Genomic DNA, 17,721 nt, shown 5'->3' on the forward strand with positions numbered 1-17,721 from the left:
GCCCTATTGACTGAGCCAGCCAGGGCCCCAAACTAATAACCTCCTTTAAAAATAATATCCTCCCAATAGATAATCTGGGTAATAACAATTCCACTTAATGTTACAGGAGGCAATTAAATGACAATCCTCCAAATACAGCAAAAGTCAAAGAATCCACGTTTAACAAGACTGAGATAGAAGCATAAGCGATCGGGGCAGGAGCAAACACCTACCAAGTTTACACACTACATAGTAGGCACCTCACTGACTGGAACAGAGGAAGATTTTTGACGCCGTACCTGGAACGCGACAACACAGCTGTAGCTGCAAAAGTTGCGTATACTTCCATCGGACATGGCGAGGTGATACTGAGGGATTGCTGAGGTTTTACAACTGTTACACTGCACTTGTACACCTAAGCAAATCAAAATAAAAATTAATGAGTAATATATACAAATGTTCACAAATGTTTGAGAAAATAAGTAAGTATCCAATATATGAAAATTCAAGGGCCAGGTCAAGTTGCAGGAACTGAAACTAAATCACGTCACATACAAACAAAAACTAACTTAACATTAATAATACTTCTTTTAATTTAAAGTAGGCACAGTCTACCCTGAAACTACAAAGTAAATGAATACTGAAATAAATCAGGTGTGGATAAAAAGATATTAAAGAAGCCATATGAAATTTTTTTGGAAAAGGGGAATGCACAAATAGGCAAGCAAATAAATAAACATAACTTAAGCAATCAAGGCAAGAGGTGGTATATTACAACACAGATCTGAAATATTTTAAATTTGCCTTAAAAATCAATTATATTGGGACAAAAATCTATACTATACAAAAAAGCAATAACCATAACTTTTGTCAACTATTATTACTTATATAGTTTATGAAACCAGTATTACCTGCAGAAGTAACCATTTTAACTCTGTAAGCAGATAAGCAATTAACAGAACAGAAAAGCTCTGTCTTTCCCAAGCTATTGGTATTTTCAATCATTTCTGCTGAGGATCTCAATGATTTGCAAAGCGCACATGGTGTAATTTTGGCTGATTTCTATTAAGAGAATAAAATAACATTCATTTTTACCAAATTATAAGTAAAAGCATAATTCTTTGAAATGTTTATACTTAACACTGTTGAAATATTTTAAATTAGTGGCTTTCAAACTTTTATGATTACAATCCTCAGTAAGAAATAAATTTTACAAAATGACCCAGTACATATTTCTGAAGTTTTGTTTGTGTATTACACATATATGTATATAAAACTGAGAAAGTTTCATAAAACAATGTAAATTATGATAACATGTGATGCATGTTTATATTTTCCATTCTATTCTATTTCATTAAAAAATAATGCTGACCACAACCTGGCAATTAATTTGGGGATCTATTAATTGATTGTAACTATAGTTTTAAAAATGGAATTAAAAAAAATTACACAACAGGGAATTCATGCTCTTACACTATGCTAAAAATTAGAAGAACCCCCCCCCACAAAAGGTCCTATATATGGCAATAAAATGTGAATTCAAGAGAATAAAATTAGAAAATTCACTACCAAATATTCTACCACTAATAACAACAAAGCACACAAAGCAATAAGCAAGTAAGCAATAAAGTGGGAGCAAACTTTGGATATCACAAGTGTCTAAATATAAGCAATCAATGAGTCTCCTATCTTAAGTTCCCACTAAATTAGGGATTCAGCAGCAAATAATGCTAAATACTACTAACATATCACACATTCAGGATAACCTATGAAGTATATCCAGTATCCATTATCTCTGTGAAGATTTTGCTGATAGTTTCATCTTGTCCTATCAAGTAGAACTGATCTGTGCCCTGCTGTACCATAATACTTCCATCATACCATCTCTACTCAGTTAGTTGTAGGTCTATCTCCCCCAGGAGACAGTAGCCCCTCAAAGCAGGAATCACATCTAATGTTTGTTTAATGAATTATATATGACGAAGGAAAGAAAGCAGCAGATATGACCATCTTCAATATGCCAGTTTCTATAGTAGGTGCTTTCTCATTCTTACTTCACATAATCCTAACAACATCTCAGTAACAGTAGTAGTATAATATCCATTCACAGATAAGAAAATGGACCCAGGGAGTTTAACGGCTTTCCCCAGGTAAAATTATATTTGAATAGAAAGTCAGGGAATCAAACAAAGATCTGCTTTACTTCTAAATTCACATTCTTTCTCTACACTATAGTACATATTAATATGTGAGAAATTTATAGATATTGGCTAAATTAAAAACAATAAATAATTTAAAATTAAGATGATTCAACCTATTTCTCCTTCTCTTGCAGAATATGAACCATCTTTCAATGGACTGAATCCAAGTAACTTTTAGTACTTGAACAATATCAAGAAAAGTCTTTTGGACAAGGATAAGCTCATGAAGATACTGTCTTTTTTCTCCCTGTGAGGGTAAAACCAAGGTGTTTCTAGAGGAAGGAATAAATAGTAAAGCTAAGCCCCTTTAATGTGCTTCATAATAACAAGAAATAAATGGAAACACTGTATAACACTGAAAATTCCAAAATCACTGCAAAGTATTAAGAATACTTTAAAAGAAATTTCTCAAATGACATCACATTCATGAATCTTGTTAGACTGTATAAAGATTCACTAATTTAAGGAAAAGAATGATCAGCTAATGCCCTGAAACAGGAAGGCACTGTAAAATTAAAAATATTCCTTTGGACTTATGAATTTTAAAATCTAATTTGTGATCAAAATTTACTAACAAAATACAAATATAGTAAAAATGAAACTGCCTAACAGACATTTGTCATACAGCATTCACGTGATTCATCTTCTATAAACCTCATCAATTCACAAAATAACATATAACCTACATTTATTTTTCCTATTTCATGAAGAAAAGGAAAAACCTCTTAAAAACAATTAATTGTAAGATTTTTATTTTCTGAATTGCAATTTCAACTATATGGATTTCATGGCAAGAATATATATGTAACTTGTGACCTTACCTTATCAAATAAAAAAGTATACACTTACATGCAAACCAAAAATATATTTCAAAGAAAACTATTCACCAAAAAGATGAGACTGGGTATCTCTGGGAGATGCATTATTTTTCTTCTTTGTGCATTTTCAAAATATTGTTAAAAAACATGAATCATATTTGAAATATAAATGCCATGCCCTAAAAGCATGTATTTCAAATGCATGAAGAGAAAAATACGCTACTTATAAAACTCTACAAGTGGGTTTTTAATACACATTCATTTGACAAGTACTATTTATATATAAAAATATTAAGCTAATAATAACATCTTATCTCTCTCCCTCTGACAAATAAATGAAATCTTAAAAAAAAATAACTTCTTAGTATTTTTATGACAATATTTTCATAAGTAAGTTCTACCAAAACAAGTAGATCCTCCTGAAAGGAACAAAGACACTGGGGTTAAATACAGTCATGTACCTGCTTATATGCTGTGACACACGCTGAGCTACAAAACTTCTTAGACTGGCCCTCGATCTGAAGCATGTGGCACTGCCCAGAGCCACTGTAACAGTAGCCCCCACAGTTCTCACAACAGTTCATGGTGAGGTTGTTGGCAGAGCGAAACTTCGAGAAGCAGGCATCACTGCAAAGTTTATGTACCACATTCTGGTAATTAACTTCATGTCGAATCTAGGAATTAAAAAACAACACACCAACAACAAGCAGAGATCATTAAAAGCTGTTCTTTTAAGCACAAACATTAGATCTCCCTGGACCTCCCGCCCAAAAGTAAGATGACTTACAACAGCATTCTTCTGACACATGCTGCATTTGGTTGAAATGCTGTTCGTATTTATGGTGACAACAGGTTTCCTTTTCAGTTCGTATGTTGACAGACATGACTGACTGCAAAAATCTTTACTAGTGGTGCTATTTTCAAACTGGGCACTGATCACATCCTTTGGATTTAAAATATCTCTAAAAATGGTAACAAAAATAAAATAAGCCACAGTATCATTTGTATTTTTCCTTTTTGTCAGTAAAAATAAATAAAACAGGGGCGCCTGGGTGGCTCAGTCAGTTAGGTGTCTGCCTTCAGCTCAGGTCATGATCCCAGGGTTCTGGGATCGAGCCCTATATCGGGCTCCCAGCTCAGCGGGGAGCCTGCTTCTCCCACTCCTCCCCGCTCATGCTCTCTCTCTCTAATCTTTAAAATAAATAAATAAAACAGAGGCAATTATATATATATGTATGGAAAGGGCACTGATATTTAAATAAGAACACATGGGTTTTCCTGGGTAAACGGATAAATTGCTCTGATCCTTAAGTTCTGTTCTATAAACAGAACTAAGACATGGCTTACTTCATAGAACTGTTCGGAAAATTAGTATACTGTGTTTCAAGACTAAAAGGATATACATCAAGCAGTTTCATTCATTATCTCTAATAGGTAGGATGATAAGAGACGTTAATTTTCTTCTTTAGGCTCTTCCATATTTTCAAAATATTCTTTAAAAATATATTACACTTGAAAAAATTTAAAAACACCATCTTTTAAAAGTAAAAATACAGGGGCACCTGGCTGGCTCAGTTGGTGGAGCACGAGACTGTTAATCTTAGGACTGTGAGAGAGAGCCCCATGCTAGGTGTAGAAATTACTTAAAAGTAAAATTGTTAATAAATAAATGTAAAAATACATTTCAAGCCACACAGTGTATACTCTAGCATAGTTATATAAAATCGAGTACTTCTATTTTTAAATAAATTAATTTGTAAGCATGAGTAGCAAAGACAATGAAGATTAAAACACTTCTAAGGCCCCCTACCACTCTACACCTTATCCTACCCCCAAACCAGTGTTCCCACATAGCAGTTTATTAAATTGTTTAAGTGTAAACCATTTCAAAAGCCAATGGAAGGGGCTCCTGGTTAAGCGACCAACTCTTGATTTTGGCTCAGGTCATGTTCTCAGGGTCATGAGATCAAGCCCCGAGTCGAGCTCTGGGCTGAGCATGGAGCCTGCTTGAGATTCTCCCTCTCCCTCTCCCTCTGCCCCTCCCTGGCTCATGCTCACACTCACTGTCTCTCTTAAAAAAAAAGCCAATGGGAAAAAAATGCCTTTATGGAAATTTTCTAAATGTTGTCTCCCTCCCATGAGTACACACCACATAATAGTATATAAACCATTATACTCATTCTTGCATCTTAAACAGATTACACTAATAGAGTACTTTTTAGAAAAGATTACAAATATCTCTGCTTCAATAAAAGATAATAGTAAACATAATAATCATCACAAGGAACACCTCATATGCTATAATACATAACTCCATACCTCATCTTCTATACTTAGTAGCTCTAGGCTCTTCTACTTTCTGCATTTGTTTTTGCCTTCACAGTTATTTTTATTTTTATTTTTTGAAGATTTTATTTATTTGTATAACAGAGAGAAAGAGAGAGCACAAGCAGGGGAAGCAGCAGGCAGAGGGAGAAGCAAACTTTCTGCTGAGCAGGGAGCCCGATGTGCAACTCGATCCCAGGACCCTGGGATCATGACCTGAGCCAAAGGCAGATGCTTAACCAACTCAGCCACCCAGGCGCCCCAGTTATTTTTTAATTAGGGTTTTTTTTAAAGATTTTATTTATTTGACAGAGAGAGAAAAAAAGAGAAAAAACATGAGCAGGGGGAGGGGCAGAGGGAGAGGGAGAAGCAGGCTCCCCATTTAGCAGGGACCCCGACATGAGGCTTGATCCCAGGATCCTGGGATCACGACCTGAGCTGAAGGCAGACACTTTAACCAACTGAGCCACCCAGGTGTCCCTAGGTTTTAATATATTTCATTTATAGAAGTATTTATTGAGCACTTATATTGAGCCAGGCACTAGCTATACCCTGTGTCACAATATGGTACAAGCACGCACTCCAGGAGCTCATAGTATATTGGGACAAAAAGACAAATGACATATAAAATACCATAACAGAAGCATCCTTAATATATAAAAGTGAAATCATTATGAAAAAGCATAACGTACAATAGAAACAGAAATGAAGAAACAATTATTTCAGACACTATGTGACATGAAAGGCTACCCAACAGGTGACATTTTAGCTGTATCTTAAATAGGAGCTTCCTAGAATGTTAAGGAGATAAGGGTTGGGGTGCAGCATGGATCAAGGCAAGGAAGAATAAAAGTAGGTATATGTCTCACTCCCCTCAGTATGCCTAGCATCCAACTACATTACATCTTATTGTACATTATATCTGATTCCAAATAGTAAAACTTCAGAAATGATACAGACAATCCTGAAATAGTTACTTCTTTGAGTATCATTATATCAAGTAAGCTGATCTTTCTAATAGTATTTAAAAATTTATCCTCCAAATTACCTCTTTTACGGAGGATTTGAAAAAGATTTTTAAAAACAGTGTTAGGTCCTTATAACTAAAGAAACCTGAAAATTAAATGATAATTAGCCAAAATATACTTAGAGTTTAGGTTAAATTCAAGATGTTAAGAGATATGGTTAATAAAAGATTAAGAAAAATAAAACTGTTACTTCAAATAGCTATTGAGTTTCTTGTAACCTAAGTGCTGCTGCTATATTTCTACTGGTCTATAAACATAGTGGCTATCAGGAAGGAAATCTTTTCTACCTCCACCCATTCAAATTAAATTGAAATCCTTCTTGGGATCCTTCAAGGGATTAACTTACAAATCAAACCTGTTTGATTATATGGACTACATGGGGGCCAGGGGGCGGGGTGTTAGCAAAATTAACCAGCTATGTGACACTGAGGAAATCTTTTAACTTTTTTGAATCCAATTTCCTTATATTTAAGGTACGATCGATCCAATTGAACAATTTTATAGTCAGATAAACCAGACTATCCCAAACTGCTGTAATGACTGTGTAAATAAGAGGAAAACAGGGGGGCCTGGGTGGCTCAGTCAGTTAAGCATCCAATTTTTTTTTTTTTTAAGATTTTATTTATTTAGGGCGCCTGGGTGGCTCAGTCGTTAAGCGTCTGCCTTCAGCTCAGGTCATCATCCCAGGGTCCTGGGATCGAGCCCCACATCAGGCTCCCTGCCCGGCAGGAAACCTGTTTCTCTCTCTCCCACTCCCCCTGCTTGTGTTCCTGCTCTCGCTATCTCTGTCTCTGTCAAATAAATAAATAAAATCTTTAAAAAAAAAAAAGATTTTATTTATTTATTTGTCAGAGAGAGCACAGGCAGAGGGAGCAGCAAACAGAGGGAGAAGCAGGCTCCCTGCTGAGCAAGGAGCCCGATGCGGGACTAAATTCCAAGACCCTGGGATCACAACCTGAGCTGAAGGCAGTCGCTTAACAGACTGAGCAACCCAGGCGTCCCTAAGCATCCAATTCTTGATCTCAGCTCAGGTCTCTATCTCAAGGTTGTGAGTTCAAGCCCATGTTGAAGGGAAAAAAAAAAAGGAAAACAAGGGAAGGAAAGGTAAAGTGGTAAAAAGGAGATGAAAGAGTAGTTCAGGAAGTAAAACAGAATGCAAGGAAAATCAAGACTGATCAGGGGTTGAGGGCTGAGCAGCAACAGAAAAGAGATCTTATAAAATGAGAAGGGGAGAAAAGAAAGAAAATGGGGAAGAAAAGGCAGAGGAGACAGGCAGGTAAGGAATACCTGATAGAGAACAGTAAGAGGCAAATGGAAAAGAACAGGGGTGAAAAAAGGATAATAGATAAGTGAATGAATGAAGAGGTAGAACAGTTAAGTAGAATAAGTGAATGAATGAAGAGGTAGAAGAGTTAAGAGTCAAGGAATGACAGGCTGAAAACATGGAAGATTTATGGATAAGACCAAACATAACAAAAGACAAATGTAATCTTAAAGGATAACTGAACTACATATGATCAAGATGGATAAGGCATGACACGTAGGTGAAAATGACCTATCTCCAGATAACGCTAGGCAAACCAAAGGGATATAATAAATTTAGATGAAAAGAATAATATGTATGGACAAGACTTTAAAAACACAGACAGAAAGAGGGCACACATTTTAAAACTTCTGTGAGTTTTCTACGGTCATTTTAAAATTCACTGATATATCTCTGAAAATATCTGTGACTATTATTATGAAAGAAGAAATAAAACTGAAATTTTAGAAAGTGCCAATCACTAAAGTAGAATTAAATAAAGAAGCATAAGAGGAAGTTATTATATGAAATTATCTCATGGCAAAACAGAAAAAAAAACCTATAAAAATCATAATTTTCAAGTTGATTTAATCTTAGAATCTGATAATGAATATATGAGAATATAGAAATGAAGTACACACTTTTAAAAGTATGTTTTATAATTCAAACATTATAAATAAAGAAGTCTATTTTCACTAAATCAAACATGAAACATAAAAGGAAGCCACGTAACTACCAGAAAGACTTCTAACCACATTCAAATTTCTTTCAAGTCTCTAAAATGCCTTTTTCCAACTAAACCAGAAGAGGGAGCACCTTCTTCCCTTTCCAGACAGAAAAAGGGAAGGATTCATGTGAGGAACTATAAATACAAATATCTAAACTATTAAACTGTGGTTTGAATAGCTTAATAATAGAGGCCAAAGTGTTTCAGAACAAGAACATTATTCATCTTTCTCTGACTTATTTAAGCAGTTTCTAACAATCACCATATCAAATCAAATAAAATGAATTCATATTCTTCAAATATATCAGAAAGACCTTATCAAGGTCTAAGGTCATATTCTTTCGATATTCAACACTAAAATGGAACCTCTGAGGTAGTTCAGAGATACTGAGAAGATAAAAAAATATATACACTGGAGTCCTTTTAAAGGTAAGTTTTAAATGAATTCCAATTAGATAACAAGATACATAACTTTAAATATTTGTGGATTTAAGTATCTATTACCTCTAAGATAAAAGCATCTCAACTAACAAGGATGGAAAGGCTTGTTTCAAAAACATCTCTTAATATATAAAAGGCACATTATTTGCAGTTAAAATAAGCTGAGCACCTAGTATTCAGAAAAACTGAGAGGGGTGCCTAGGTGGATCAGTCAGTTAAGCACCCAACTCTTGATTTTGGTTCAAGACATGATCTCAGGGTCGGGAGAGCAAGCCCCTCAACATCAGGCTCCATGCTCATCGGGAAGTCTGCTTGAGATTCTTTTTTCCTCCCCCTCTTCCCCTCCCTCCCGCTTGCTCTCTCTCAAATAAATAAATCCGTAAAAAGAAGGAAAACCTGAGAGCAGCAACATGCTGTGGGACTTCTCAATAAACATGGAAATGTAGAAAACAATACACAGATAAGAACAGAGTACTTTAAAAGGAAACAAACAAAGAAGATAATTTAGAATTCTGCTATACTTTGAGCAACTTGAACAAGTTTTCTTGGTGGGAGGTGGCGGTGGGCGGGCAGGTGGAACTGTATATCCAGTGAGGCACAGCGTGGAGCAGAAAAGCTGAGTAGACCCTTTCCTCTGATAAGCAGTTTGCCCCTTCTGGAGGATTTTTTTACAACCAGAACAGGAAACTCGGACAGCTGTGGCTGGAACTGAAGGAAGCATTTTATTCATGCCAGATGACGCCAGTGAAGGCTGAAAGCCAGTAGTCAACTGTGGAGCTTAAAAAAAAAAAAAAGGTAAAAGAAAAAATGTTTTACTGTTTGTCTGAATTTTAAGGATATATATCCTTCTTTCTCTTCTAGAACCAGTGTTGAAACCCAAAACTAATTATGCAGTATATAATTAAAGCCATTCTAAATGGGCAGAGAACTGCCTAGTTTACTAATACAAGTAGATACTTCCTCTCATCCTACTGGTCAGAATAAATAAACATGATGCATTTACTCAGTTCTGTTTCTTACCAAGAGGACTGCCACTGACTGAAAAGACAGCACTAATTTTCAATTCCCCTTCTTGAGTTTTTTGCTGTTGGCCATGACTATACTCCTTTAAAAAAGAAAATAAAAAAATAAATACTTATAGAAAAGAATTAATACAATGTATCTAAAGAAATCCAGACATTCAATACATTTTACTTTGGCTACACAGGGCGGAGAAAATGTTCATACTACATCACCATTAATAAGAAATAATAGCAAGCAAACGGTAATTGCAATAACGGTATAATAGGTTTGCATATGCTGAAAAATTAAGAGATAAAAAATGAAAGTAGCTACCCAATTAGCCTGTAGCACTACCAGATTTTTAAATTATTTTTGAAAATTCTTACTATTACAGTATGTTAAGTTGCTGTTTATTATAAAAGTAATACACACTATACAAAGTTTAGACAGGTAGAAATAAGGAAAAAATTCTACTCATATTTCCATCACACCAAAACCACCACTGTTATTCTTTTGGTATATTTCTTTCCAGTCTTTTCCCCTCCTGTATTCAGAGGCTTTATTTTTCTACATAGTTGTAATTAAACTGAATATATCATTCTAATAAAATGATATCTTGATCACTGAGTCAATTGAACATTTGCCTATTATTACATTGGTGTTTTATAAACTGGATTCAAAGAATCCCTGAGGTCTACAGATATATTCTAGGGAGTCTGAGAATTCTAAGAGAATATTTTTGAAAACTGTGTATTTATTTCAATGACTTTTTTGGCGAATATAAACATATTTTTCATCATGAATAACCACATATAACTGAGTTATACTACAAGTTTTCAGTGCTGTTATTTGTTTTTACAATTATATTATTTCACTATGAAATCTGTTAAGTGGCAGATTTAACTTTTATTTTCATTCATTGTTTATTACATTGAAACTTGCAAAACCCCAGCAGACCTCTTATTCTTGGAATTCTCAGACAATTCCAACATAACCCCTTTTTTTTGTGGTAAGAGGTATCTGGTCCATTACTCACGTTTGAGAAATATTGATAGATATATTATTTAATAGACATATCAGATTACACAGGGATGAGACTGGGATGAGGCTGAGTGAGGCACTTGCCTCAGGCACAAAATTAAGGTACCAAAAATCTCAGTAATCAAGACAATATTTTAATGCAGTATTTTTTTAAATGTACAATCCATGATGAACAAAACAAGAAAACTTATATAAAAAGACAGGATCGGTATTACTGATTTTTCCTTTGGCCTCAGTCTCCAATTTAATGGTCCTGCATGACACTGAGAATATATAACCATAACCCAATGTCAGCCCACTTGTTTCCCAACATTTGGTATAATCAGAAATACCATCATGAACATCTCTGTGAATACTCATACTCTCATACTTAGCATTATGTTCTAAAGGAAGGATTCTTGAAGTGAAATTACTAGGTAAAAAGGTACACAGTCAATGTTCCTGATACACAATGACAGTTTTTTTTTTTAAACTTCTAATTAGATTTATTCTAGCAATTTGTGTAAAAAGCCATTTAAAAGTCTTTCCCCACTGTTGTCTCAATCTGCAATTCTTTTTGTAATATCCACTTATATTATAATGTACCAATATTAACTTTTGTAGCATGTTACCAACATTTTTTCAATATTTACTTTTACAATTTTTTATGTACTGAAGTTTCCATTTCTATGCCAAAAATCTAGTTTTTACCTTTGTGATTTCTTTGATTTCTCATAAAGTTGTACTTCCACAATAAAATGCTAAGAAAATGGTTTCATTGTTTTTAATATAGTCCTTTAATCCAGAGGTCAGCAAACTTTATCTGAAAAGGGCCAGATACTAAATATTTTCAATTTTGGAGGCCATACTACCACAACTACTCAACTCTGCCCTGGTAAACCAAAAGCACCCATAGATAATATATAAATGAATGAATGTGGCAATGATCCAATAAAACTTTATTTACAAGAACAGTGTACAGAAAAACAAAAACAAAACAGAAACACAGAAAGCAGGCTGGATTTGGCGTGCTGCTGATAATTTGCCAACCCCTAATTTAATCCACCTGGGATTTATTTACTTTGAGGTTTAAAGGGCATTTTTTCCCTTTCTCTGAATAATTACTGAATTCCTTTCATTCACTGTTAACATACCAAATTGTTTAAAAAATGTCTCTGTGGCAATCTATTCTGTATCATTATCAGCCTAATTTTTTTTTTTTAAGTAAACTCTACCCCCAACATGGGGCTCAAACTCACGACCCCGAGATCAAGAGTCGCACACTCTACCAACTGAGCCAGCCAGGCGCCCCATTATCAGCCTAATTTTAGGATATCACACTATCCTAATAAACCTAATTGTGACAGGTTTAACCATTTAATAGTCCGCCACTATCAAACTATTTTTTAGAACACATGTGTAATGTTTGTGTGTGTACATGCCTATTCTTCAAAACATCAGAACCTACTGATATTTTCATCAGAATTGTATCGAAACTCGATCTTAATTTAGGAATCACTGACACCTTACATTTAAAAAGTCTCTCCATTCTATGAAATTATCTTTTATCCGACATAAGTACTTTTTAAAGTTGCTTTGCCAAAAGGAATACTATATATTTTCATATTATCTGAGAAACAATGATTTACAGAAATACTGCTCTTTTATATAACTAAAATTCAATTAACTACTTCACTGAACTTTCATGAATTCTCTTAATTCTCTAATAAAGATCCTTACTAGCAAATGATGATAATTTTGTCTCCCCTTTTCCACTATTTCTTCTAATTTCTTTAACATGTACTAGGTCGAAAATCCAAGAGTTAAATAATAATGCTGACGCCAGTAATTTGTGTTCTTCTAGTAATCATTAACAGGATTCCATCATTTTACTCTTAAATTTAATGATTGATATTAATCTGAAGCAGATATTTCCTTACCATGATTAAAAGAGTATCTATTATAAGAAATGCATAGTAAATTACATGAGATGTCTTTTTGCATCTATATATCTACTCATACAGTCTTATTTGACCAGTTGAAGTTATGTATTAAAAGATTTCCTATTATTGACTCATCCTGACATTCCTACGTTATATATTAAAGCAAACTTCAAGTAAAAAAAAATTTTTTTGCACCTCAGAAAACTCCCCCCAAAATCAATACTCATTGGCATACTTTAATGGTCTCCAGTCAGCTCCTTTTCTCACTGTTTATGACAATTATTCCAAACTTCTGATTTTTCCTTAAGCCTCAAGTACATATTACTTCTGTAACATAGTAAAATAAGTATGTATCTTAAGTACTCTACTTATACACCCCAGAATGCCTTCAAGGCAGAATCATGTTTCTGCCAGTAACCCCCTAATAATGACTAACTTTACAAACATTTAATTATAAACAATGACTAATAACTTGAGAAGTGAAAATCTGATGACTCAAAGACTTTCAGAAGCAGAAAAGCAGGTGTCAAAACAAAACAAAACAAAAATCCTTTATCAATAGCTTTACCTTCCCTTTACCATAAAGGAAGACCTGTATCAGTACCCCAAGACAGTATTATAGAAACGAAGAACCCAGACCTTTGGCTAAGTTAATCTGACATACCTAAAGAAAGCCCCAACATTTAATTATCGCACTCCACTTTCTAAAACTATATGACTCATTATTGTGACAACTGCTTTCCCATCCTAATTCATTTACTTTAACGAGATTAAAATTGGCTCTTTTGTTATGAACAAAAAGGAGAAAAAAACCATGGCTTTAACGTAGTATTCACTGAATTTCAAACTTTTAGAACCTATAGAAAAGGGGGAAAGGAAAAGTGAGGTCCCTGGCTCTTTAAAGTTTCTATTTTAAAATCTTCTTTAGGCATTTTAAAAAAGGAAACAACTTTTATTTATATAAATATTGTCAGACTGATAATAGTAAAGACCTTGATTATGGCCCCATAGGGGCTCCTTCCTGGCCACATGGCCTTGGGTAACTAACTTAACCTTTATGAACCTCAGTTCCCTCATCTACGAATGGAGTTAGTATCACCTACTCTGGCCATCTTAGGTAAGAAAGACAAAACAACACAGTACACATAAAAGCATCTATACCTGTAAAAATATTACAGAAAATATAGTAACATGCAATGGGGATCTGAATAAAGAAATGAAACTGGAAGGCCAAATGATATAAGGCCAGTAACAGAGGCAGGAGGATGGCAACTGGTGAACCCAGAAAATCATAACTGAAGAAATAATCAAGAACAAATGGGTAGAAGTCTTTAAATATATATGCACAAATTTCAACACTTAGGTGCTTTTGAAAGTAAAGAAAGTATGGAAAGTAACGAAATTGACACCAAAATGAATTGTGTAAAAAGGAGAATTAGGAAGTGAGCAGAAAGCAAAACTACAAGTTAAGCAAAGAGAAAATCCAAAAGAGGTCTGACAAAGGGGCAATGAGCTAAAGCTATGATCTTATTAAATTATGAGAAAAGTTAGACTACTAGAGATTGATAGTCAAAAGTAAAGCCTGACCACAACTGTTAAACCTATCAGTATTTTATGAGAGTTAGGTTAACAGTACTGTTTTAGAGACTATTAAAATAATACACTGGAACTCCCTTTTCCAGTCTATGGGAAATGAGTAAGAGTGATAAAGCATTAGGCAGTATTGAACAGCAAAAATACAGGTTTCCAATGGTCATGGTAGAGAAATACCTTAAAAGAACAGAACAATGAAGAAGGGAGAGGAAGAGGGGAGGGAAAGGGGAGGGGAAAGGAAAATGAAGGAAAGAGGTAAAAGAAAGACCTGGTATCTATAGTTTAACAGAAGGTCCCTGGAGGGATTTCTAGAAGAATTATAAAAGATCTGATCCTACAGAATTGATGTGGTAATAACAGAAAGGATTTCTTAGAGAAAACCTAGGTTTATCCACTCACATGCTGGGACTGCCTTAATTGTAGTGTCAGGGTAAAGAATGCCTCTGGACCTTATGCCCAGGACCTATACACATTCCTCCTTGGTTCCGAAGAGTCCAATCAATCAGGTGCCTTTGAGAAGTTCTTTCCTGTAATCATGATGAAACCTCATATTCGGCATTTTGTAACACATTAGTACACTCTGAATAGTGTATAAAAATGTAGGTTTTTCTAACAATTCCATCCTATTGGTACTCCCCAACCACTGGAACCACTGAATGTTTTTTAAAAAAAAGTAATACAAATAATCCTTCCTGATGCCCTCTTCCCTGAAGGTATTTATTTTGTCTTTGCTATAACTGCCTTTCCATCCTAAAGAAAGTGCCACTGGTTCACATACAGAGAAAGAGTGATGCCTTTGGATCCCTGCCAGTTTTATGATTTCTTAATTTCCCATGTCCACATTAGGGCATGTAAAGAGACAGGAAATCTTCCCTGTATACAGATATGTTTGTGGTCTTCTGAAGCATACAGTGCCACATGAACTTTTCCTAAGTTGTCAGTACATTTAGCATGCTTTCAATCTACCTTGTATTTAACTATTTTCATATTCCTACTTTGCCATCTTCTGTGTTGCCACCACACTCATAACCATCCAGCTCCTAAAGCTTTACCATCACTACCACCCTATACAGCTACCTTCCACTGAGCACCAAGAAATTCCTGCTTAACTGAGTATCAATCTGATTCATACAAAGTATCTATTCTTCCATCTCCTTACTATAAAACAGTGGTTCTCAACAGCAGTTTTGCCCCCCCCCATAGGACATATGGCAATGTCTGGAGACACTGGGGGGTAGAGGTGCTATTGGTATCGAGTAGGTAGAGGCCAAGGACACTGCTAAACATACTACAATACCCAGAACAGCCCCTCGCAACAAAGAATTATCTGGCCCCAAATGTCAATAGTGCCAAGGTTGAGAAACTGTGCTCACAGACATCTGAATGAAAGAACCTCTTCTACAGAAATCTCACATTCTCAGCCCTCCAAAACAACAGAAACATGTGGAAAGATAACCTTTCTCCAGATCAAATGTAATTTCAGAGAAATAACTAATTCATGCTATCTTCACTTCTCAGCATCTGAATTCATGCCATCTGTGTAAAACATAGGCACCCTCAAATAATTGCTGACTTTGTGCACTCATCCCTCAGTCCCCTTCGTATACTCCAAAATGATTACTGCACCTGAAAGAACTTTTTTCTTCCATTTCAACTACTGTAATATCATTAACTACATGGATATCTTCACTGATTTCAGGACTTCAGTTATGGGATCGCTGGAACTTTTACCTCCAGAGCAATCTTGAAATAGCAGAACTTGATACCCTGATTAATTACAGATCCAAAATTTGGAATCCCATTTCACCTATCAAAGCCTCCTTTACCTTCGACCCACTGATCAAAATAACTGGTTCTTCAATCAATTAACTCTTTCAAAGATAACCTGTCCATTAATTCCTCCCCCCCCAAAATCCTTAAATCCATATAGAGTGTGTACTTCATTAGCAATAACTGCAAAAGGCTTATTACTACCTCATATAAACTCAATCACAACATAAACTCATGAACAACCGTAAACCTTCAACCATGTCTGCTGTATCAATCTCAAATCCTTAAAGACTCACTTTCCCTAGTCTTGCACTGAAATTGTAAAAATCACAGAACAGTGGTATTAAAGAACAAAGTGGATTAAAGGCCTAAATCACTACTCAGGAAAAGTTTCATATAATTCTTGATTCCTTAGCATTACTCTCACAAGATAATTCAAATTACCTCAACCTTCATTAAGAGTCTACTCTCACACTGTCAACAAACTACTTCACTTCTTAATCAAGAACTTCCTCTCTCAAATAAGTAATTCATGTGTGGAACAAAAAAGAAGGGGGAAAGTAAAGGTGAAATGTTTACTTGAGCATTGTCAGGTTCATCTTTAATTTTGTCTAGTAGTCCCTGCTGTGGTGCCATTGCTTTGTCATACTCATCATCCAAAGGTTCTTCTTTAATTCTAATATTTGATGCAAAGGAATTCCCCAGTTCCGAACCAATGGATTCTTTATTGGCAAATGGATAGCTGGAATCCTAAAACACAATATAAAGGATTAATAAATATTCAGATTTAAAAATTATTCCTCTTCAGGTTCAACACCCAAAGATAAGCTCATTGGAAATGAAGAACTCTATGGCTATTCATTAGAGTCCCTACGCCTAAAAGTAAAAGTGATCTATGTCTAAGTATCAAATACAATAAAGAAACTAAGAGCTGAGGCTTCTCAGAACACCTTCAAAGATGTCCTTACCAAATAATAAAGCAAATTTTTTAAAAAAATCAGTGCTCTACCTAACACATATAGTTACAGTTTAGAAAATGACATAAAGAAAACTTTGACACTTGCCACAGTTACAGCAATCTACATACACACTGAAAACTTACCCTAAAGTTTGTTTCTGGGGTTTGTGGTAAATGGGTATGTAATGTTTCTTCAACTTGATTAGCTATTGAAAGAAAAAAAAAACAAAACAAACACATGTATATGAATAACAAATCTTATAAAGAGTGACCTAAAAAGCTATCATTTGATAATCACCTCTCTTGTCCAATAAAGATGCTTATTAGAGTGAAATGGGTCCCAAAAAATTACCCAAAAGATAGTTTCACTCAAATAAAAGTCTGGCCCCACCTTACTTTTAGCCTCACCTTACACCTTCCTTGCTCAAACCTAAATAAAGTGGTTACTTTAGTCACTATGCTCTGAAAACTACTTGTGTTTGTTCTTCCCCATTTCTGCTTATACCATTCCAAGGCCCCTTTATCTACCTTAATCCCTATATGGTCTTCCAGATTCTGCTCAGTTCAAAATCCACCTCTCCTCCATAAACCTTCTCTGGCCACTGAGTTAAAA

The 17,721-nt window shown here is 34.9% G+C and overlaps 1 protein-coding gene across 6 annotated transcripts in view; it reads right to left on the reverse strand.

Moving 5' to 3' along the window:
* The window catches only part of ZMYM4 (zinc finger MYM-type containing 4), a 133,544-nt gene that overhangs the window by 41,720 nt on the left and 74,103 nt on the right, over window positions 1-17,721 (reverse strand). For 4 of the 6 annotated variants that reach the window (XM_078073427.1, XM_078073425.1, XM_078073423.1 and 1 more), the window contains 8 exons: window positions 17,253-17,314; window positions 16,730-16,900; window positions 9,843-9,927; window positions 9,344-9,599; window positions 3,786-3,960; window positions 3,460-3,672; window positions 891-1,041; window positions 279-394 (listed from right to left, as the gene is read on the reverse strand). In XM_078073427.1, coding sequence (XP_077929553.1) covers window positions 279-394; window positions 891-1,041; window positions 3,460-3,672; window positions 3,786-3,960; window positions 9,344-9,599; window positions 9,843-9,927; window positions 16,730-16,900; window positions 17,253-17,314 — 1,229 coding nt within the window. The remainder of the gene's footprint in view (window positions 1-278; window positions 395-890; window positions 1,042-3,459; window positions 3,673-3,785; window positions 3,961-9,343; window positions 9,600-9,842; window positions 9,928-16,729; window positions 16,901-17,252; window positions 17,315-17,721) is intronic. The other 2 variants (XM_078073428.1, XM_078073429.1) reach the window with 1 other exon arrangement.

Source organism: Halichoerus grypus, chromosome 5, assembly GCF_964656455.1.
Source record: "Halichoerus grypus chromosome 5, mHalGry1.hap1.1, whole genome shotgun sequence".
NCBI lineage: Eukaryota > Metazoa > Chordata > Mammalia > Carnivora > Phocidae > Halichoerus > Halichoerus grypus.